At 45.8% G+C, this 23556-nt stretch overlaps 1 protein-coding gene across 1 annotated transcript; it reads right to left on the bottom strand.

Annotated features, from left to right (window-relative positions):
* Nucleotides 1–390: 390 nt before the first annotated feature.
* LOC125714475 (kinesin-like protein KIF3C) lies at nucleotides 391–23412 on the bottom strand. The gene is given in 9 exon segments (XM_048985127.1): nucleotides 391–692; nucleotides 1280–1458; nucleotides 1781–1889; nucleotides 3726–3842; nucleotides 4877–4995; nucleotides 7256–7378; nucleotides 8547–8612; nucleotides 8614–8649; nucleotides 18320–23412. Coding segments are annotated over 9 exon segments (2256 nt in total). The 5' UTR covers nucleotides 19715–23412; the 3' UTR covers nucleotides 391–580.
* Nucleotides 23413–23556: the final 144 nt, after the last annotated feature.

Genomic DNA, 23556 nt, shown 5'->3' with positions numbered 1-23556 from the left:
CCATGCTAACATGGGCCCCACGCTAATATAGACTCCATGCTAACATGGGCCCCACGCTAATATACACTCCATGCTAACAGGGGCCCCACGCTAATATAGACTCCATGCTAACATGGGCCCCACGCATAACAGTGAACTTGACTGATTCTTTAAGTAGTTTCAGTGTTGCTTCTCTGAAGAGAAATCCGGCTTCGAAGGAATCAATTGAGGAGAAGCTTAATATGTGTAACTGCAGCAGTGAGGCCTATGCTGCACGTGTGTATGTGTGCGTGTGTGTGTGTGTGTGTGCGTGTGCGTGCGTGTGTGTGTGTGTCTGTCTGTCTGTCTGTCTGTCTGTCTGTCTGTTGAGGGGGGCTGCACTGTGTTAAAAACCTATACAGGACAACATGCTCATCAGATTAGTGTCTTCTCTGGTTCAGATTATAATACATTGGAAAGAGGAGGCGCTGTTCAGTTTGTTGCTGTTACAAAAGGTTTCCGCGACAAGAAACACAACACAAGTTAAGACGCTTTGAGTACAGAACCCAGCGGACATGAGAATGAGCCAGGCCGTTCCAGGGTGGGTGGCCGGGGCTACTCGTCATGGATGGGAAGGGCTGGAAGCAGCCCCCTCCTCGTGTTGGGGGGCTTGAGGCCTTGAAGCCAGGGAGCAGGTGGAAGGCGAGGGCAGGAGCACACGTGGGGTCTGACACCTGGAGGGAGGGATTTACAGGAATGTTAGCACTGCAAACATGTTCATAGTGTTACGGTATCATCAAGCAGCAGGAGGCAGGATAGCTGGGGCACAGATACTGCAGTATCACGTAGTGCTTTCACATCAGCAAGTGACTGCAGCCAGCAGCACCTTTTACCACCACTCCAACCATCATGAGGGGCCCCCTGTTGACCACAAACAGTCACAAGACTGGGGGCCTCAAAGAAACTTTTTGAGAGTGGCCCCAAAAACTACAAACCCACCTCAGAGACTTGACTGTTTATGCACATTTGTAGTTCACAGAGTAGATGCCTTTTTTAATTAGCTACAGATTTGAGAACCTGTCGAAGCTTCCAACGTAACTGGTTTTGTCACTCGTGACCTTCGTGGTAAAGATCTGTGCCCTTGGTGCTATGAAATGATGAGCGATGGCTGACATCTTCGACGAGTTTACTGTTCACAATGTACAATTCTCACTTGTCTTTTTAAGGAATGCCAGACTCATTTGCCGTGATCAGCGCTGTGTGACCTTTGGCTGCCCTTGCTTGCTTTGAATGTCTCACATGACCCGACGGGTTCGCTCACCAGGACCGAGACTTTTTGACTCGCGCGGCGGCAGCCATCTCCCTGTAGGTGGCGTTGTCCAGCAGTAGGTCCCTGCTCAGCTGCAGCGCCAGGTCCTGCTCCAGGTGTGTCTTGGGGAAGTCCAGGTGGAACACAGCGGGTGGGGTCATGTCCAGCTCCAACAGCATGATGTTCTCAGCCTGGGGTAGGATGATGAGGTGGGAAGTTGGCACACAAGGCGCCCTGGTGTCTCGAGGTTTCCAAGGCAACTAGCGGGAGGCTAAGCAGGGATTCCCTGCATCTCTGTGCCCTCATGAAGTTACCTTACAGGAGGCTCCATCTTCCAATCACTTACCCAGTACAAGGCACAAGGTGCTAATATATTATCCCCATTGGAATCAATGACGCAATGACTTATCAGTTTGAAGTTCCCATATCAATGGCCATGTTAATATCACACCCCCTTAGTATCAAAGGAGCATCCACCAACTAGGTACCTAGAGAGTGAGGTTGACGACCTACCCGGTACCTGGAGAGACTGCCCATGGCGATCGCGTTGCGGGCATATTGGCTGATTGGCCGCTTGTACCCCACCGCTGAAGCTGGTCTCCTTTTCATCTGCATGAATTTACTGCAACAAGAAGAGGAGAAAAGGCCATTCACCTTCAATGTCCTTCTGAAGTTCAGCCTGAGATTCCACTTGCTAGTTCTGTCTCATCCACATTCATTCCTACGCTTTCCCAGCACAAACTGACCCCTTAATGTTTCAGAGCATAAACACAAAGGCCTTGTAAAACGTGAATCACACAGCAGCTTGGACAACATGCCGTAATCATTTTTGACAGTGTCAGATTATGTGATTGTAAGCATTTTTCTAATTACAGACTTAAATAACAGTCTAGGGGTGAAAGAGAAGGTCAGTTTGGTAGAGTACAACAAGACTGTGATCAGCTGAAGGAGTCCAAAATCATGCAAACTGTTTTACGTCACAGTGTGACTGACCTCCTGCACCAAAAGTTGCTAAATCCCACAATTCAGGTAATAACGTGGCATCTAATTCTTCACATTCACCAAGGTCAGGCTAGACCACTTTGCACAGACTGTAAAAAGACCACATCAAATACTGCATGCCACATGTAGAGTTCCCCGCATGCCTAATCGGTTCAATACTGCATTAAACATCGCACATTTTTTAAAAGATCATTTAGATTGCTAGAGTCCAAGCAGGTTGCCTCAGAGCCTGTAAACGTGGAATCTTCGGTGTGTGTCGAACACTTTGCACAAGCAGGTGAACCACCCAGATTGAGATGAAGGAAAGGGACGAATGCCAAGCCGACTGGCCTTGGGGGAGGGCGGCCTCTGCAACCCCCCCCATCTGCGACCTTGCCGGCGGTGACGGAGACGCGGTGACAGACCTCGTCTGCCCGTCAGCGATGTGCCAAGGTGATCGGTGCTGAGATAACAGAGGAAACGCCCAGACATTCGAGCCAAGCAACTCATACTCAGCACAAAGGCTTCTTATTCCACTAAGTGTTGTTTGTGACCGTCCTTAAGCAGACACTAGAATGAGTAAATATTAACAAGAGGCTGCCATATGGCCAACATCTCCCTATCGGCTCCCCACTCTTTATTGCCAAGAAGAAAAAAACCTACTATCATCTTGTGTGAGCCTATTATAAAGCAATATATCCATCTAAGCTGTATAATAGCAGACAAATCACATTGTGTTCATGTGCTTATGTGTTCCAGTCTCATGTTGAAGCCTCTTCATACTGCAGAAGGGACTGAGAGGTGACCTGGCAGCCAGAGGTAGGACGTTTGGTGTCCGTGTTTTTGAAAGGGCCTCTATTCTCGCCAAGCGTTGCTGTCAACATGGAGGAATGACGTGTGGACATGAAGGTGACTTTCAGGGACAGAGACCTCACACAGCACACTAACTGAAATCTGTACTTTTCAACATCTCCTTTCCTTCCTTTTTTTTTTGCTGCTTACCTACCTCCCTTCCTCCTCAGATATGTCTCTCCTGGCAGTGACGCTTCCCCCTGCAGAACTCCAGACCTCACATGCAAAAGACATTCTGACTCTCCATGCAGACGCTCAGACGCACTGCACTCGCAGCCGGGGTTTCAGCATCACTGTAGTGTCAAGAGGGCCGATCTTGAACATGCACGTTTAAAGCACTTGGAAATCTTGAAGACAGAAGCAAGCTAAGCCGCTATTGTCTCCGGCTCTGCAGTGAAATCGCCTCTTTTGTTTATTGATAAAAATAAACATCGTTTTCAATCTGGATTCAGAGATCCAGCACTGGCATTAGAAACCGCTTCTTCTATCTGCTAATCAGATGACTTCATTTAGAATAACTTAGACCAGGATTGAGGTCTTCAGAGATGTGGGGCCGAATAGCACTGTCTGATCTGGCTGCCTACAGGATGTGGTAGGTGGGCCCATGCTGGGTAAGATCACTCACTTCTCAGCAGGAACGAGAGGCTGGAACCTCCATTGGTCCTCCTCATTATCAAAGACGAGCCTGTTCATTATCTTGTTCTTCTCTTCGGGTGGGATGAAGTTCTCAATGATCAGGTACCTGAAGCAGGTGACAGGGCATGGTCTGTACCTTCTGAAAAAGTAGCTAACGAGTCTAGTTAGTGAAGATCAGATTTAAAAGACAATTATGAGAAGCAGAGGAGTCTCTGAAGCTGGCAGTGTGTTTAGGTGCCGAGGTTTAGGTTGACCTACTGCTGCTGTTTTCCTGGATTTTACATTAACTGGAGAAACTGCAGCAGTGTTTACCCAAACCAGTCCTCAGGGCGCACTGGACAGATCCACATTTTTGTTTTATTCCAGTTCCCAGCCCACCTGTAAGGTATTTAGAGAGGTTAAGATGTTCTGGGAACTGGGATAAAACTAAAATGTGGACCTGTCCAGTGTGCCCCATGGACCGGTTTGGGAAGCACTGAAGTAGAGAATGTTCCTCAGTCTAGAGGTGTGGTCACACTAGTGCAAAAAAAATACTCATGTCTCATTCATCGCCATTATAGCTGCAGAACGGGAAAATCAGATTCCTCACTTCCCACGGAATAGCGATTTCACAGAGTTCATCTTAATTGAACTTTGACCTGCAATTTCACGTAGCTCAACCAATCGTGTGTGCTATGGGTGGGGCTGACCTTTCAGCTTCATTGGTTGTGGGCCGTCGAACAGCCAATTCTTTTAAACTGTCGACTGCCAGAATATAAATTTGTAAACAGGAGAATTCAGATAGGTCTTTAAGGCAGAAGACATATTACAGCCCATTTTATAACATCGCTTCACACTTAGCTCTCCAGGCTAGAAGGCTAATCAATATTGACTGTAATAGGCAGTTTAAATACGTATTTTAAACGCAAAATATATGTCACTTATTCCTTATTAGCAGTATTCCTTATTAACGTCAATGCACCAACATTGTTTTGAAACTAAACGTCATGTCCTGCTCCATTTTCGATCCGCGCTGTGAAGACGACAAGATTTTTTTTCATGCTAGTGTGACCGCACCTTAATCTGAAAAACTTCACCGTGAAGGTCAGTCAGAGACCAGGTTTCGCGTGGAGATGCCTCTTAAAGAGGGTGGAGGCTCACTTGAACTTGAGCTCCCTGGTGAGCTCATTCTGGGTCTGCTCCAGCTCCTGCCGGGCCTTCACATGCTCGTCGTTGACGTCCATGATCTCCGCCTTCACGGCCTGCAGCTTCGCGAACAGCTGCGAATGCAAGGGAGAAACGGGATGAAGAGATAAGACTCTAAGTACAGGGTCTGGGCATGGAGCAGGAAGCAGGGAGCGGGGGAGGGGTACTGAAGGAAGTGGGGGCTTCCATTCTGCAGGCAAAGCCTGGCCATCCAGGCAGCCGTCTCCTAGCAACCGCTCAGTCACCCACAGCAACACTCCGTCACCAAAGCTATTGCCTTGCCCCTCCCCACAGAAACACCATCCTGCAGGGAGCCAGAGAACAAGCATCTACTAGGTCCTTCCGATGATTCCATCAGGCTATACATGTGCCTTTGCAGTTAGCTGACCTCCCCGCATGCTGTTAAGAGAGATCCCTCGACACACAACCACGGAAAACAGGCAGGGCCATGCCCCGTGCGCCAGTCCTTCCAGAAGATGAGTGAATGAAAACACAAAGGCTGGTCCTCCAGTCAACTCCACAAAACCTAAGCATGGCACGTGGTCACGTGATGGGTTTCCTGCAGCAGGACGGCTCACGGTTGAAGACTTTAGGATGACCTGAACCATGATCCATGTACATATGTAAATGTCATTCTAAAGGTCAGCTGAAGCTCGCTGGCTGTAATGTCAGGAAGAGTGGATAAAGTCTAACACCACTTCAAGTCCATTTCACCTAAGAGTTTTCAGAATATACACTGTGTACTGACTATATATATATATATATATATATATATATATATATATATATACACACACACACACACACACACACACACACACACACACATTCAACTCGCCTGAAGGCTTAGTTTTACCTACATGCCACATTTTAATAACACCATACTTGAAGACCACTTCCACAACTAAGGCGAAGAGAAAGTATGATCTTCTCAATGTCAAACAGAGGTCAGCTGGCTCTTTGTTAGAATGCAGTCAGGGGGTGGCGGGGGGGGAGCTTTTGCAAATGACGGGCAGGGTGTTAGTAGGAGGGGAATATTGCAGACGTGGCCCTGGTGGCCGGGGGGGCAGCTTTCACCGGGCACCCCTGGAATGGCTATGGAGGTTAGCGTCGGCCGGCCAGATGGCAAGCTGCAGGCGATGCGCTATGGCGATGGGGAGTCACGGGGTAAAGACAAACCTTTTTATACTGATAAAGTGTGCATGTGTCCGGAGAGCGGCAGAGCGACAGGACGAGACTCATCCAGTTTACAGGGAGGGGGCAGAAGAGGGACAAGGCACAGAAGGCGTCCGATTAGACCGGGGGGCTACACACACTCATCTACTGATCCTAGGAGGTCATCTCCGTCGTACAATATGAGCTGAAACACGGACATTAGCAGAAATCCTACCCGGTTCAACGGCTCCAGTTTTTGACACGCGAGTGTGACGTAATGAAAAGAGGTCACACCTGTGCTCCAGTTACTGTCACATGTGTGTCTCTCGCTACACCCCAGGAACAGAAAAACGGGGGCCGGACTTCAGAGCGACCTCTCATTTATTAAACCTTAAATCGCTTTAACCTCAGCACCTTGTTCTCCTACATGTATGTTATTGTATATTGAATATTGTATATTGCATGCATATTGTGTGTATACTGCATATATTGTATGTTTTTGTAATGACTGTTTTGTCATTTGCTATTTTTATTGTTCTTAATCATCCATGTTGCTTAATTCTGCAGGGAGGTATGCAAGCAAGCATTTTGTTTTACTTGTACAAATAACAGTACAGCTTCTGAATCTTTGAATCCAGGACTCAACATAAGGCACGGAGAAGGATTGGCGACATTGTAGCATGCAGCAGGTGATGATGTCACTCCTCAGTCCTGTAGTTAGTGTTCAGATCATGTGTACGGGCGTGTAAAACCGGAACAGTGTTTAATCCTGTTCTGGGTCTTACATATCGTTTGCCAAACACTTTCACATACACTGTCCTTTTTGCATTTGCTGGACTCCCTGTCCCTTGTGGAGCCGGTGTCAGGGCTGTTGTACAGCATGAAAGGGAGATACACAGTCATACACCTTGGGCAACCTTTAGAGACACCAATTAGCCTAACTGCATGTATTTCAACTGTGGGAGGAAACCTGCATGACAAGCAGAGGACATGCAAACACCTCACACACACAGAGTGGGATTTGAACCCTCAACCCTAAAGGTGAGAGCCATCATACATCGACCTTTAATCACATCTGCACTGTGTTCACTGTAGAGCACATTGCTAATGGCTACTGATGTCCTTCGGTTATTAGCGGCCTGCGGGGCGATGGATCAGGAGATCTGAAGTCCAGCTCACCTTCTTCAACTTCTTAGTCTTGAGCTCCACCTCCTGCTGCAGTGAGGAAAAGGTCTCTCTGAGCTCCAACGTCTCCTCATCCTGCAGCAACATCTGCTGCTGCATCTCTCGCTCGCAGCGCGTCTGCCGGCAGAAAGAGAAGCATGGCTCACTTTGCCAGGAGAGACCCCCCCAACATGACACCCCCATCCTGTGACCCCCCCACCCATGTTCGATCAACAGCTAGTGTGAAGCAGCTCAAGAAAACCTGAGTCCATGAAACTAGTGTTTTTACAGAAATAATCCAAGAGTGGGAATGGAATCATTTTTGGCAGGTTGCATTATGTGCAGAAACCCCAGGAAAAGCATTTCCTGACTGTCCTTTTGTTCCCAGGAAAAATTATGGAGGGAAAAATACAGCAGAAGATATAAGCAGAGAGGCGGGCAGCAGGGATGCCGATTGTCACCATTCGCCATGAGATGGACCTCCGGGCACGCGGTTCTGATCCGATTTGTCATGCATTCGTGCAGTGTGTTCACCACGGACAGGCCGAGCAGAGACAGCGGCATTGGTCGATGCCCTTCATGAAGGTGTACGGGTGTAACGAAATCTGATGTGGAGAGCCACACAACCCACACAGCTAGAAAAGCGATCGCTGAAAGACCCTCCACCAAGGTTACCTCTCACACTCTATGACCAGTTCATCTCTTTCCCTACAACCACCTTTTTATGGTATGATACTGAGCACAGTCATGTGACCACATTGGTTTGCATTTTTGTCTTGCAAGAAACTTCAAAGTGGCATCAACACTGCACTCCACAGATATACTACTCACGTAGTAATAATCAAAACAAAACTGCTTCCTTTTCATAAGGCATAGTTCAGACAGAACCATTCACTGCAAATGCAAAATAGTTTCCTATAAAAAGGGACATTTATATTTGTATCTGAACTCCCCCACTTTGCAAATGAAGGCTATGGTATCTTCCATCAGTGAAGATGGAATAAGTGATAAGACTAAAGATCCAGCCCTGATTTAAATGGTTTAGATGGGAGATTCCCTCAGGACCGAGACTGTCCGAGGAGTAGAAGATCAGAGCTGAGGAAGATGGGCCCCTGAGGATTGTGGGAAATCAGCATGCTGGCTGTCTTGTGTCACTTTGGCCCTTTGGGGGATGCAGTCCATCTTCCCTCACTATAAATGTTATTAATTCTATTTTAACTAACACAATATCTTTATGCAGGCACCTGTAAATGTGAGACCATATGAGAGATGGTTTGGGAGCCTCTCTAAGGAAGGATGGCTGTACCTGCTCAGCGATCTCCTGCCTCTTCAGTTCCAGCATCTTCTGCTGCTCATTGGTGTGGTCAATGATGGTTTTCCCCCCCAACCAGGAGCTTGCTTTCCATGGCCTGTTGATGAGAGGGGAATGCAAACGGTCAGCAGCTGGACACATGGGGGAAAGTTTGGGCACAGCGGCTCAGAATTCAGCAGAAAGCTCCCAGCAGAAGCATGACTGTGACTGGCAAGTTTAGGCCAATGTAGGTTTGGGCGATATGTAATGTTTCATACCCTGATACCGTGCAGCCATTGTACGACATGGTATAAGGTATTTGTAATGCAGGTATTTTGAAACTTGGGGGTGAAATGTGCCAAGTGGGGGGGGGGGAGGGGCAGTTAAATTCACAGGCCAGCCAAGAATTCAAAATGTCACAGCACAGTCAAGTACGCATGTTGACTTACACCCCTAAAGTGAATATGCCTGGATGTTAGCATTTAATTACTGGCTTTAGCAGTTCGCTTTTGCTCGGACCCTTATAGTGCCTCCAAGGCCAGAGACATGACTGGGCCCCAGGAGGATCTGAATGAGCCCCCAGCACTCCACACCAAATCTGCGTTCTTCTAAATCACACAGTAAGTCATTCTGTGAAAACTGAGATTCAAATTCCTGAATTCTGGTTTCTGGGTGGGGGGGGGTGAATCAATCTAAGGCGGCGGGGAAAGGTCACGCCTTGCCTAGGGGTCTCTGGCCTCCATCTGGGAATTAGGCAGCAGGGGTAAATGACGCAATCAGTCTTTCAGTGGAATTATCCATGGGGGGGGGGGGGGGGGGCTGTCACACTCAGTATTCACGTATACTGGGAGGCTATGACCAACCTCCAGAAATGAACCCTATCATCCAGCCCTCCCAGAATCAGGGAATGAAGACAGAGAGTAGCAACCCCCCCCCCGCAGTTAAACAGCCTCTTCCTCGCAGACAGCAGATGGTCAGTACATGGCAGAACACCTCTGTGGGTCCTGGGATTTGATGGTCTGCACCACGGCAGAGGCAGGAACGCCCGGAGAACGAGGGCACACTTCACTTAGGGCTTTTTTTCCCTGATCGCGGGGGATGATATCTACAAATAAATGGGATTATTCCAAATTCTGTACTGAGGATTAAGACAGATATACATGCTGTCATTTCATGTACCACTTAAAGCATATAGTAAATAAAATAAAAAGCTTTTTCTGCTGGGTTGCATATTCCTGTAACTAACATGCTCAGCACCCACTCATATATCACCCAGTACTTGATCCTGAACACCCCCTCCCCACCCCCCACTACCACCACTGTGGCCATGTTAGGTCAATAAAAACGCATAAACCACTGGAAAGACACAAGAGTCCAGAACTGGATGTAAATCCTCCCCTCAGCTCTAACACTCCTGATTCCGCTCCCATAATCCCCTCTGCTTCACATGCTAATTTTCAGCTCGCCTGCCTGCAGCCTTCTGGAGCTCCATGTGGTGCATTTAGAGCGATAACACACACTGCTTTAGGTCTAGCTGGTGGGTTTTCACAGCCTGCGGGCTGCAGAGTGACTGCTGCACTGGCGACCTCGCCTGCTTCTGTATTCTGCCCCGATTTGGTCTCATAACAACCAGCACTCTGTCTGCTCTGCTCAGCGCTCGGGGTTGGGGCCATCTGATTGGTGCGTCCTTCTGCTGCAGCTCTGCTCATTGGCTGTGCGGGGGAACAGGCTAAAAATATAACCCAATGTAAAAACACCTGCAGAGACAATTAGGTCTTCAGTTCCTCCTGATACAGGACACAAGCTTCACTGCTGGAGCCCATTCAGACTGTGGCTGTACTCTACCCTGGATGTAACAATAAGAACAAAAACTGAATTCAATATAGGCTAATTTGCTATCTTTATATTTAATAAGAACAGCTACCCTTTATATTTTCAGTGAGAGAACAATAGTATTATTTACTAATAATGTTATTTGATATTGTTTTCTATAATTATGCCAATGCATTATATAATAGCCTGTTTAAAAATATTCTAGGTACAGCTAACCAACAGACAGTGCTAAAAACCAGTATTACTGTGCCTGCTTCATTTGCAACTACAGTCATTTATGGCATTATGCTTTAAGGCAGTTTTAGCAATAAATCTACTAGTGTTTTACTGTGTAAAAAACTGGCAAGGAGACAATAGACCTGAATACCTCGAACTGTCATAGGACGGAGGGCGGTCGCTGAATCCACTGCAACATCAGCCTCAAAACGGTACCGTCAATTGTCAGGCTACAATGCATTATGGGAAGAGTGCGATTCACTGACACACAAGGCACAGAGCTGTAACGTGAACCCCATGGTTCCCTTCCCGCAGAAATGCAGATCCCCGAAAAAACAACAACATTGTATTAGAGGATAAAAGCAGTTCTTTTAGATGGAAAGAAATTGATTTTAAAACGTCAGGTGTTGACCATACCAGCGAATCAAAAACAGCTAAATGAATAGCGGTGCATCACTTTGGAAGTAGCTTCGCTGCATAGCGCAGCTTCAGATCTGAAGCCCTTCATCCTGGAGACGTAAAGCACAGGGGTGATACTAAGCCAACATTTAAAAGTTTAACATTTAAACAAGACACTAGTGAAGTCAAAGAAGCACACGGAATGTTCCAGAACACTTCAGAGCAGAGCATCCACAGGTAATGGTAAATAAGATTTGGAAAATATCAGGATGACTCATCACTGTTAGTACAGATGAGGCTCTGGTGGACCTTAGGGACCAGCAGCTAGACTCTGAGTCAGCGATTTCAGCTTTTATTTTGACTTGACCTCAAACTGCCAAACCTAAGAGCTGACTAGTGGAATCGTCCCTGTAGAAATGCTGGCACAAGGTGTACGACACCACAAAGCATCCCCAGCAAACAAATCAGCAGCAGATTTCCTAGATGAATCTTATCCATCAATTCATAGGTAGATGGAAAAAAGAGGCTTATTCAATGCTTCTTATCCTGCACACCCTACCTGAGGGCCATGCCTTTTGACAGGGGGGGGGGGGCACCGTTGGAGCTGAAATGATTCAGGAACCGCGACTCACTGGATGGGGATGAAGTCCCTTGCAGTAATTCTCTCACACACACATACAGGGCACTGGGGTCAGAAGAGACTCTGAAAAGCTGGATGCAGTGAATAAGGGACGAGGGTGTGTCTCCTGTGCTCTAATGGCAGTGGGATATGGCGGTGCAGCAGTGACATGTGACTTGAATATAAGGCAGGTTAATCGTTTGATTTAGGCTGCCAAAGCGAGGAGGCCGAAATGAATGTATCCCATGATGCTCTGATCCTGTGTTATTAATGACAAAATAAAAGGTGTTAAGGAGGAACGAGGAAGATATGAAGCAGCTCAAGGAAGGCATGGTCATAGAGAAATCACAGCCTCTCCCACAGCACCCCCCAGCTCTGCAATAACAGTGACTTGTGAGCTAAACAGGCAGACGGCACAGTACCAAGCATCAGAAACCTAACAATGACGGCTTTGTATGCCCGCCCCCCCCGACCACCCCCCATCACTTCAAGTCCATACAATGAGCTTTTTTTCTGGCATTAACATGACTAATTAACGTTGCCTCAGTGCCTTTCATTGGGGGTTAGTGACCTCTCCAAGACGGAAGGCCTGTGAGAGAATGGGTGGAGAACCCTCACTGCAAGCAAGGCTCCCTGGAACGGAGAGCCTCACAAGGTGGATGATGCTTATCGAATGGAGATGAGTATCAAAGCTGGTGTCAATACAGTGGAAATCTCACATTTTATTTATGTAGCAGAGACTATTATCCAAAGCAACATGCGTTTTTTTTTTTTTTCAGCGAGACCAGGACCGAGCAGCAGTAACTGGCAGTTAAGGGCCTTGATTAAGGTGAAATCCATCATTGAAATCATTCTACTGATCCACGGACTTAATACGATGACCTTCTGATCATAGGCAGAGTGTCCTAACTGAGTACTGACCCAATTTATTAGCGATCATCAGGTCATCTGGTGGTCCATCTGCCACTAAAGACAACCCGAATACAGCTACACCTACAAGGCAGCATTTCTACAGTTTTCCTAACAGCCTGACTATTCAAGACCATGCAACCCTTCGCGTCGGTATGAAGAGGGATCCTGGACAGATGAGAGCAAGTAACTCTCCAATGACAACAGCAAACTGCTACCTCTTCACTGGAACTTCAGACATTTACACAAAGTAAGTGGCAGCATCCGAAACTTTACTGTACACACTTCAATAAAAGCAAGACCAAGATTGTCTGTGGGCTGGGTAACACCACCTTGTGGTTCTGGTGGTGATGTTCCTTGTAGAGGGTTTATTTCAAACAAACGGACAAATTGATTGCAATTTATTCCCCATGTTTAAGCCCAATACAGAAAGAAAATGGAAATCTGCTTATTCTGTTATGCAAAGAGATGTTTATGTTTGACAGAGGATTCAGACCTCAGCCATCCTTCTGGTCTGAAGCTCGCTGGCAGCCTGCTGTTCACTCATCAATGTTTCAGCATGGACGGGCAGCCCTCAAAGGAGTTAAACCAGGTGATCAGCAGCATTTCCTGATTTTTGTAGTTAAAGTTAGAGACACACAGCACTTCCTGTGATTTTTGTAGGTACACTTAGTGATGCTCAGCACTTCCTGTGATTTTGTAGGTACATTCAGTGATGCTCAGCACTTCCTGTAATTTTTGTAGGTACTCTCAGTGATGCTCAGCACTTCCTGTGATTTTTGTAGGTACTCTCAGTGATGCTCAGCACTTCCTGTGATTTTTGTAGGTACTCTCAGTGATGCTCAGCAATTCCTGTGATTTTTGTAGGTACTCTCAGTGATGCTCAGCACTTCCTGTGATTTTGGCAGGTACTTTCTGTGATACTGAGCACGATGAAAATCATGTTTCATAATGACGCGATATGTGAGTGAAAAACCGTTTATCCTACTGGGTCGTGGGGGGTCCGGAGCCTATCCCGGAAGCAATGGGCAGGGAACGAGGCAGGGAACAACCCAGGATGGGGGGCCAGCCCATTGCAGGGCACACTCACACACCATGCACTCACACATGCACACCTACGGACAATTTAGCAACTCTTCATGTAGTCATGGGAGTTAAATATTTAAGCCATTGCAGATTCACATCTGTATTTTTGCATTATAAATATCCATGGTGCCTCATGCTATTAACCCAGAAACAGGACTACAGGACAGGGAGGATGAATGTGAAGGGGGAATATGCCCCCCGGCACGTTGGTTCAGCCCAGCAGTGGTACATACTCTCAAAGGCTCTTCCCAGAATCCTCCAGCCCTGCCTGTCAGCACCATCTTCTCTTCCTGTACATTTTCCCCAGTGACAGGTGAGCTCTGATAATCAATCTAGCACAGATTTACAGGACAAACAAGTGTCCATGGGCAACGTAAGAGCAGGTGAAGCTAATTTAATTCTTACTGTATTCATGCCATCCATTTTCCATGCTGGCTTAATGAGTACAGGGTCATTTTGAGCCTGGAGACAGAAGGCAGAGAGGCGCCCTGGCTGGGGTTCCGGTCCATCACGGGGAGATCACTCTCACACAGCATCGTGCGCAGTGGGAGATTCAGAGGCACACCTGCCCAAATGCAGGGAAGGGGGAAGTAGCTGTAGGAAACGCCATGAATTTACAGTCTAAGATTTATAGAATTTATTTGTAACTAATTGTATTAATTGTATCTGTATATATATTTGGCACTTAGTTATATACTAACTGCATTTCATTGGCTCTGTACCTTTATTCAGCACAATGACCACGAAGTTGAATCAAATCTAAAAAAAATGTGTAGAAAACAGGCAAACTGCGTACGTACACACACACACACACACACACACACACAGACCTGTACTCATATCTTTGTTGGGACCAAACAAAACACAAATCTGTGATTGCGGTCACAGATTTAAAAAAAAAATCTAATTTCCCCTTGTGGGGACTGAAAAAAATGGTTGACATGACAACAGATTTTAATCATATTTTGTCCCCACAATGTAATGCGTACCTGGACCACACACACACGCTGAGACCCTCCCCGTGCAGTGAGTACTGTGTAGTGCTAACCGCTAACCCGCTCACTTGGATGCTCGGCGCCATGACGCTCGCAGAGGCCCACTGCTCACGGGGCCTTGATGTCTGAGGAGGAAACGAAGCTGACAGGAAGACCAAGACGCCATGACTCACCGTGTCATTATTCACACAACAGGACACACACACACAAAAGGGCATTTCTCTAATGCTTTTCCACTTCCGTGCAGCTGTGTGTCCGAGTACGCAGCACGGATATGCAGATTAGTAGTGTTACATAGTGCAGGACATTTATATAGTACAGTTATAGACATTATTAAACATTAGTGCAGCCTTTTCTCTAACTAACAGAGGTTAAACCAGTTTACCTGTCTAAAGCAGGCTGGGGTACCCCTGGGTAGCATGCCAGGAACCATTAAACCTTGATGGTATGCTATGCGAACAGGAATTTGTGGAGATGCAGACACTCCGGGACAGACCTGCCTGCCCTCCTGTCCATAGATGCAGTGGGCGCTCCCCTCTGCGTTATACCGGCCCGACCTAGTATATGTCCCAAAGTGCAAAAACAGATGTTTGCTAGAACACAGTCTACCACAGTGTGTTACAGAGAACACAGTCTATCTCAGTGCATGATGGAGAACACAGTCTTCCTCGGTGTGTGATGTAAAACACAGTCAAACTCAGTGTGTGAGGGAGAACACAGTCTACCTCAGGGTGTGACAGAGAACACAATCTGTCTCAGTGCATGATGAAGAACACGGTCTACCCACTACTGATTTTCATTTAAGGCGCTGTGCGTTCCTGGCATAATTCCAGACAAATGTAAGGGGGGGAAAATGAATAAAACAAAATCTATATGTTCTGGGTGACCTGTAGATGAGAAGCACACTGAATATTTAATGTGGTGTCACATAAGAGTCACCTGAAAGTCAAGGAGGTACAATGAACCATGTGGGAGTGGCAGAGGTAATGCGACCATGTGACCATACGACCATGTGACAGGGAATCATGGAGCAGGAGTATCTCCAACATGGACTTTAACACTCATTACTTAGGTGGGATCATCAGCCAAAAACACCTGCATCCTCAAAAAGACCTGGAGGACAATGTCCATCACTGAAGCTTTCCCACGACACAACATTTATCAGTATAAATCAGCAAAGACAAACCATTTTAGCCATTTTTTATCATCAACCTGTGAAAACTGCAGGGTGACTGCTTGATGAGATCAGTAACACTTTACTTAAAGCAGTCATATATTTGCATTGTACATACCCTCACAATGCATTATAATGCATTCATAAAGCATTATAAACACAGCTATAAATATTTACAAAATGTCATAACATTATAGCCATGTTCAATATGCATTGCGAATGCTCTCATCTATAATACATTATAAATATTTTCATAATGCATTATACTTACACCTTCATAATGTATTCATTAAGTATTCAATAAACATTCATAAACATCATGTATGCATACCCTAACATCCTAACATCTCTTAACAGCTGTAATATACATTAATAACAAACATTATATAATAATAAGAAACATTTTAATTGCATAATCATGTAATGTATGTTACTAATGTATATTAATGCTGTTAAAGGATGTTAGGATGTTCAGGTATACTTGCATGCTGCTTATGAATGTTCTATGAATGCATTATGAAGGTGCACTGAATGTGTTATGAATGCATTATGAATGTGCACTGAATGTGTTATGAATGCATTATGAAGGTGCACTGAATGTTCCATGAATGCATTATGAAGGTGCACTTAAGGTAAAGCGTTACCTACAATTCTTTAGATACAAAATTGACATTTACCTACTGTGAAATTTTACTGAGCTACCTTATATTATTCCCCTATTTCACAAAGCAGGATCCACAGTTTAAACACACATAGAGTTCTTTATACCATATTGTCACTGTTGATGCCTATAGACTATAGATGTCATGTGGAAAGTTTGCACAGGTTCTGGCAGAGAGGACAGTGACAGTACCTCACTTGTCTTAAGGGACAGTAAAAGAAACTAACCTGACACAGAAAACAGTGACGGTAAATGATCTGACACAGAGGGCAGTGACAGTAACTGACCTGACTTAGGGGACAGTGACAGTAACTGACCTGACACAGAGAGCAGTGACAGTAACTGACCTGACTCAGAGGACAGTGACGGTAATTGATCTGACACAGAGGGCAGTGACAGTAACTGACCTGACTTAGGGGACAGTGACAGTAACTGACCTGACTTAAGGGACAGTGACAGTAACTGACCTGACACACAGGGCAGTAACCTGACAAAGGATCAGTGCCAGTAACTGACCTGACTCAGAGGACAGTAACAGTAACTGATCTGACACTTAGGGCAGTGACAGTAACTGACCTGACTTAGGGGACAATCATAGTAACTGGCCTGACTTAGGGGACAGTGACAGTAACTGACCTGACTTAGGGGACAGTGACAGTAACTGACCTGAGTCAGAGGACAATCATAGTAACTGGCCTGACTTAGGTGGACAGTAACAGTAACTGACCTGACTTAGGTGACAGTGATAGTAAGTGACCTGACTTAGGGGACAGTAACAGTAACTGACCTGACTTAGGTGACAGTGATAGTAAGTGACCTGACTTAGGGGACAGTGACAGTAACTGACCTGAGTCAGAGGACAGTGACAGTAACTGACCTGACTTAGGGGACAGTGACAGTAACTTATCTGAGTCAGAGGACAATCGTAGTAACTGGCCTGACTTAGGTGGACAGTGACAGTAACTGACCTGACTTAGGGGACATTACCATTTTAGGTACCCACAAAGATCTGTGAATGTAATCAGCCTAAAACTGCCAAAACTCTTGTATTTTGTTTGGTTACTTATAGTTAAATATAGGGCTGGGTAGGGGTTAAGGTCGTCATGTTAGAGTTTTCCCCATAGAAATTAATGGAGACTCCCCACAAAGACATAATTACAAACATGTGTGTGTGTGTGTGTGTGTGTGTGTGTGTGTGTGTGAGTGTGTCTCAAAGGAGAGAAAATGAAACATTCCAATGTACCTGTACTCATATTTGTACAAATGGTAAACAGAGCATCATTCCACTGTCACGTCCACTCGATGTGTGCTTCATGTGCCTTTGAAAGACTACTGGACGAGTACACAGGAAAGATGAATCTCTGAACTCAACAAGGAAAAATGAAATTCGGTAGAATATTCAGCTGAATAACATCAAATGAAAATAGACCTGCAAACATCTGCAAGTCAAGACTAGCTCTGGGAAATAAATGGCAGGCACAGAGTTCTGTGTCTCATTGTCATGTTCCTGCCCCTTAAAGACAAATCTCTTGCCAGAAATGAATATATTTAGTGGAACTGTTAAAAATAAATCCTTTCATATAGCCAGGTTTGTAATTAATTCAATGAATTATGAAGCACATTTATTTCCTCTTACATATCTGTTTAATGTGTAGGAAAGTTAATATTTAGCTGTATTCCTTTCCGAATTGTGTCAATCCAGAAATTAACAGCACAACCAAATCAATACAGAACATGTTAAGACTAGGGTAGAATTATAAATGATTCATTTATTGCTGCCACCACCCCTTTGGCCCCCCAGTGCACTGCACTGTTTATATTCTAATTCTTTCTTTCTGGTAAACTAATTTCATTCAGAAGAAACAATAACTGGTTTGAACCATGATGTCTTCTTACCTTGAATTTAGCTGTTAGCTTTTCCGTAGCTTCCTGCTCCTTCCTCAGGTCGGCCATCATCTTCTCCTTCTCATCCAGAAGGCGCTGCTTCTCCTCAGCGACTAGGCTTCGGTCGTCCCTTATGGCAGCTTTCTCCAGCTCCAGCTTCTCCTCCTGCTCCTTCATGTACTCTTCCATTTCCTTCTCCATGCTGTCTGTCTCGATCTCCTCTTCCTCTTCCCCATCCATGCTCCTCCTCAGCCTCCGGCTGTTGCGCCTTCGCTTCTTGGTCAGCATGCCCTTCTTGTCCAGCTGGGCCTTCAGCCTGGCTATCTCTTCCTGGAACTCCCGGAGAAGGGCGTCTTTAGGGTCCTCATTGACCCGTGGCTTGTTCTTGATGTTCTTGGCCCGATTGGCGTACCTGAGTGTGGTCAGGGTCTCCTCGTAGTTGGAGGAGGCGGGGCTGAGAGTGGCCACCATGATGGTCTTAGCGTTGCCCCCCAAGGAGTCCTGAAGCAGCCGCGTGAGCTTTGAGTCCCTGTAGGGGATGTGGGTGCTCTTTCCATCCACCAAGGCGGAGATGACATTGCCCAGGGCGGAGAGAGACAGGTTGATCTTGGTGGCCTCCTTGAGTCGCTCCCCCTGCACCCCCGTCTTACTCTGCCTCTCGCTACCGGCCAGATCCACCAGGTTGAGCTTCCCGACACGGATGTGGTTCTCCCCGTCGAGGCCCATCTCGCTGCACTCTACCGTGATGACGAAGATAGCGTGTGACCTGGAGCTGTGCTCATTCATGTTGGTGAATCCAATGGATCGGGTCTGGTTGCCCACGTTCATGACGTGCTCGATCTCTTTGACATTTTTGGTCACAAAAGAGGAGAGGTCCTTGATGTAAACACCTGACTCTGGATTTTCTTTGAGCTCAAGTTTTCTCGAGTGATCTTTGCATAGGAGATCTCTGATTTCCTCTTGGTAAATTTCCAGATATGATGCCCTGACCAGGTACTGCTGGTTCTGAGATCGAGATATATGTGTGAAAATGTGCTCAAAGGAATTTGGGATGACGCCTCGTTTCTCCGGGTCCTGCCACAAGCCCTGCATGGTGTACGTTTTCCCCGTACCCGTCTGACCGTAGGCGAATATAGTCCCATTGAAGCCAAGTAGCACCGAGTCTATGAGGGGTCTGACAGTCTCGTCGTACAGGTCGCTTTGTTTCGAGCTGCCATCGTAGACGGCATCAAACGTAAACGTCTTAAGCAGCTCCCCCGTAGGTGCCCTCGGGTTCCGTAAGGACACTTGTCCCAGTTTTACATCCATATTCACGATGCTCTCGTTGCTGGTCGCTTCCTCTCTCCGATTCAGTGGGCGGCATCTCACCACCACTTTAACCGTTTCGCAATTTTTAATCTTTGACATCTTCGACACTAAGGATAAAATTCAAGCTTCCTTCAGATTGAGGCAATTTCGGGAGCTGAAGTCATAAGATATAAGGCTGCAAGGCGTCGCTGACAAGCCCGAGCCGCATATGCATCATTTCTGCTCAGTCGGAATATGCAGCGCTGTTTAAATGGACAATGGAGAGCGTTAAAGGGAGGCGCTGGATAAATGCACGCCGTTATCTAAGTGCACCGTTTACCGGCCGGTTCCTGCAGGCACCTCCTTTATCCCTCCTGATGCTAGCACCCGTATCCGCGGTCCACCCGGCCGGTCCCTTGGCCGCATGCAGCCGGATGCGATCTATCTGTGCCGCTCCCGCTGGTGCTGGTACTGGGAGAATATGCTGTCAGCCCCCGTTCTGGACCCAGCCCACTGGCACATTACCTCACCGCAGCCCCCACCCAGTATCACTGCGGACGCCGCAAGATGAGCCTGGGACTTGTAGTCGGATCTGTTTCACTGACACAGCTAATAATGCGGCATGGCTGAATCCTGTACGCGAAAGATGAAATGAGACTTGCAATCGTGAGGCAGGCTTGTGTCTATTTTATAACAGTGCGGTCATGTTTATGAATGGGCGAGCGACGTTGTTTTAATAAGATCATGACATGTTATAACAGTTACAATATCATTTGCAATAGTCATTATAAACGGCCACCTAATCGTTGACGTTTGACTGAGTGATTTATGAATTATGACTAAGCACGGGCTTGAGTTTTAGCAATCATAAGCCTAGGTTCTTGGTGCAGGGTGGGTGTTGTCCGAGGATGTCTGATGTTTACGTGCAGAGGGCAAAATCACGGTGCTCCGCGGCGTCGCTTTGAGCGCAGCGACCTCTGGCGGCGAGCTGACGAAGCGCGACTTCTGTGTGCCTGGGGGCGTCGGCTATGCACAGGACCCACGGCTCACCTGACTCACAATTCACAATTATATCGAGTTAATCCTGTAACAAAACCTTAAACCTGTGATTGTTTTCCTAGAAACTTGTCTCCCATTGAAATCAGGCAATATATTTATTTGCAAACAATAGTAAAATAACTAATAATCAGAAGCAAGCTGCAGCATTTCATAAAGGATTTACACTGATTCTGAGACAGTGACACAACAGGTAAGGACAGCAACTCATTACAACTTCATATATCTAAAGTTCTGGTCCCAGGAAGAGCTCATCTACAGCAGATACCTGAGAGGAAATACTCCAGAGCACCCAGCAATACAAACTGGTCAAAGCAGATACACAGAAAAGCCACAAAATATCAGCATTTAAGTCCAAACTTATGCAACTTAAATGGACAGGTCTCTCTAAATTGCCCACTGTGTGGGTGCGTCTGCCCAGTGATAGACTGGCATCCGGTCCAGGGTGTCCCCTGGGTTTCCTGTGACCCTGAACAGGACAAACAGTTATAGAATGTGGATATACCCTAAGACAGGGAGAGGCGTCACTGCAGAATGATTTTCTGTTACAGCATTATTACATACTTGAGTTATAGTGGATTTACTTGTGTTTTGACCAATAGAGGCCAATATCGCTTCTACAGCAGTTCAAGTTCACAGCCAAATGTATTGAACGACGAGTTGCTTACTTTCGTTCCACCCACCAACTGATCAGTTTGTTCAGTATACATTCAGAAAATATTAACTTATAGAAAGGGAGAATTATGCCTACAGGGTTCCTCTTAAAATATACATTTGACATCACATAGTTTGAGACAACGTGCAGACAAACGAGGAGTCTGACATCGCTTATTAGTCACATCCAACGAACGCAGCAAATATATATTGAAGTTTTAATTACAATTTACCGTGACTCATTTCATTTCCCAAAGTTGCCATAATTATGTTTAATGTAACAAATGTGAGACCAGTTAATAGTAGCTCACATATATCTGCTTAATTTATTGTAGCATTTGGTAAATATAGGTACTATTTTGCAACAACCTTCTATATATAACAGCTTTGTTTATTTGGTTTGATATCGATGTAATGACGTGACCCACATTTTACTCATCCTTAATTGCTGAGGCATTAGATTTAATACTGGTCCGGCCTTTGACAGGTGACTCTTAGAAAATGTATCCAATTTAGCATCTGTTAAATTCCCATTTATGGTCCAGACGTTTCTGCTGTTCTTCGGTTGGGTATAAGGTGGATATTATAATAAGTTATTTTTTTCAATGTAGTTGTTGAAGACAAACACGATGCAAGTACGTCCTTCATCAAACGCAATGCAAACACATCCTACATTAGACAAGCGCAATGCAAACACATCCTTCATCGAACGCAATGCAAACACATCCTTCATCTTCAGTGTGTTTATGGGTGTTTTTTTCTTGCATCTTTGACACCATGAATTCTGCCAAGCTGGGGCCAGGGCCAGCCCGCCCTATAGGCATGATAAGTGATCACCTAGGGTGTCATTCGATTAGGGGACACCAAACCAAACAATTGAAAAAATTAAATATCTCTGGTTTCTTCACGTGAAATTATTTATTTACACTAGTTTCAATATTTCATATGAAATAAACACTAGCTAGCTAGTTAGCAGACGTATGCTCTGTGCTATGGAAATGTTTTTAATATAAGTTAATTACGTTAATTATATAATTAACAGGTAATTAACCGGTATGGTCCAGTCTCCTAGGGCAGCAGTAAACCCAGGGTCAGCCCTGGTTGGGGCAGTTTGTGGCAACATCTGAGTTCCAGTTACTCAGACCGAGGGCAGAGACCCCAGCTGTCACCTCACCAAAAGGCTGTGAGACTCCTAGGATTGGCTCAATACACCGACAGAGTTGTAAAGTGTGAAAACTGAAACTACTGGTTAGTCATTCAAATATTAAAATCCTAAAGAAATGAGTAAGTAAGGGTGTACGGCTCTTCCAGTAGAGGAACAAAGAAACTGACATTTGAGAACCACGGTCTGTGCTGTCATACAGCTCTAAGAATCTTGTTACATCATTCAGACATACTGTATTTACTGGGGGCTTATCTAGATTAGTAAAGTAAACATCATTTTATTTTCTGGTTTGCAATCAGACGTTAAAAGGTCAAAGGTTATTCTGAGGCAGACAATAGCGGCGTTTCAATGTGTATCTATCTGCCTGTGGATTTGACGGAATAAATAATGTAATTTATGCTGTTGTTATATTTACATATATCCCAGTTTGTAGCATTATTAAGTACTTAAACTGCTGTTGTTATTATTATTATTACTTCTGTCTTCAAACTGTTCAAGCTTTTCACTACAACAATTTACTTAATTGAGCATAATTGATTATTATGTTAATCGAAGATCGTGTTTTATACAGCTCACGCGTCCATTTTCTGCACGTAGAAGGACAAACATCCACTCCTTGGTTTGCGCTTTCAGATTTTAAGGAGGGTAAAAACCACGACCCGCCGCCCGACCTGTTCCGGGTACCCGGGCGAATACGTGAAATTCCGCGTCTATATCAGGGGCGCGCCTGCGCCTCACGGCGCACATAACGCCACCGAGCCAGACTAAAATCTGAATCTGTCATACCGTCAAAAAACAGGACTTTGGGAGCGCCACTAGTCAGTCGACGTTGTAGGAACGGCCATTTCGGCTCAATCTCGGGCGACCTCCTGTCGCTGCCGAACGGCTCCGTTAGAACCAACATGGCGGAGACAGTTGCCCAGTTACATATGGCCTTTTCTATTCAGTCCCAAGAACCTTGGCTCGACTTGTGATGGCTGATCATCTTGCGAATCACAGTCAAATGGAACTTTGATGTGCATCGCGGAGAGCCAATAAAAAAATTAAATAGTTATGGATGGGCGGGGACTGGGCGTGGCATTAAACT

The sequence above is a fragment of the Brienomyrus brachyistius genome, chromosome 19 (assembly GCF_023856365.1).
Source record: "Brienomyrus brachyistius isolate T26 chromosome 19, BBRACH_0.4, whole genome shotgun sequence".
In the NCBI taxonomy this organism is placed as follows: Eukaryota; Metazoa; Chordata; class Actinopteri; order Osteoglossiformes; family Mormyridae; genus Brienomyrus; species Brienomyrus brachyistius.
Note: the sequence above shows the minus strand (reverse complement) of the source record. Positions and strands in the feature narration are given on the sequence as shown.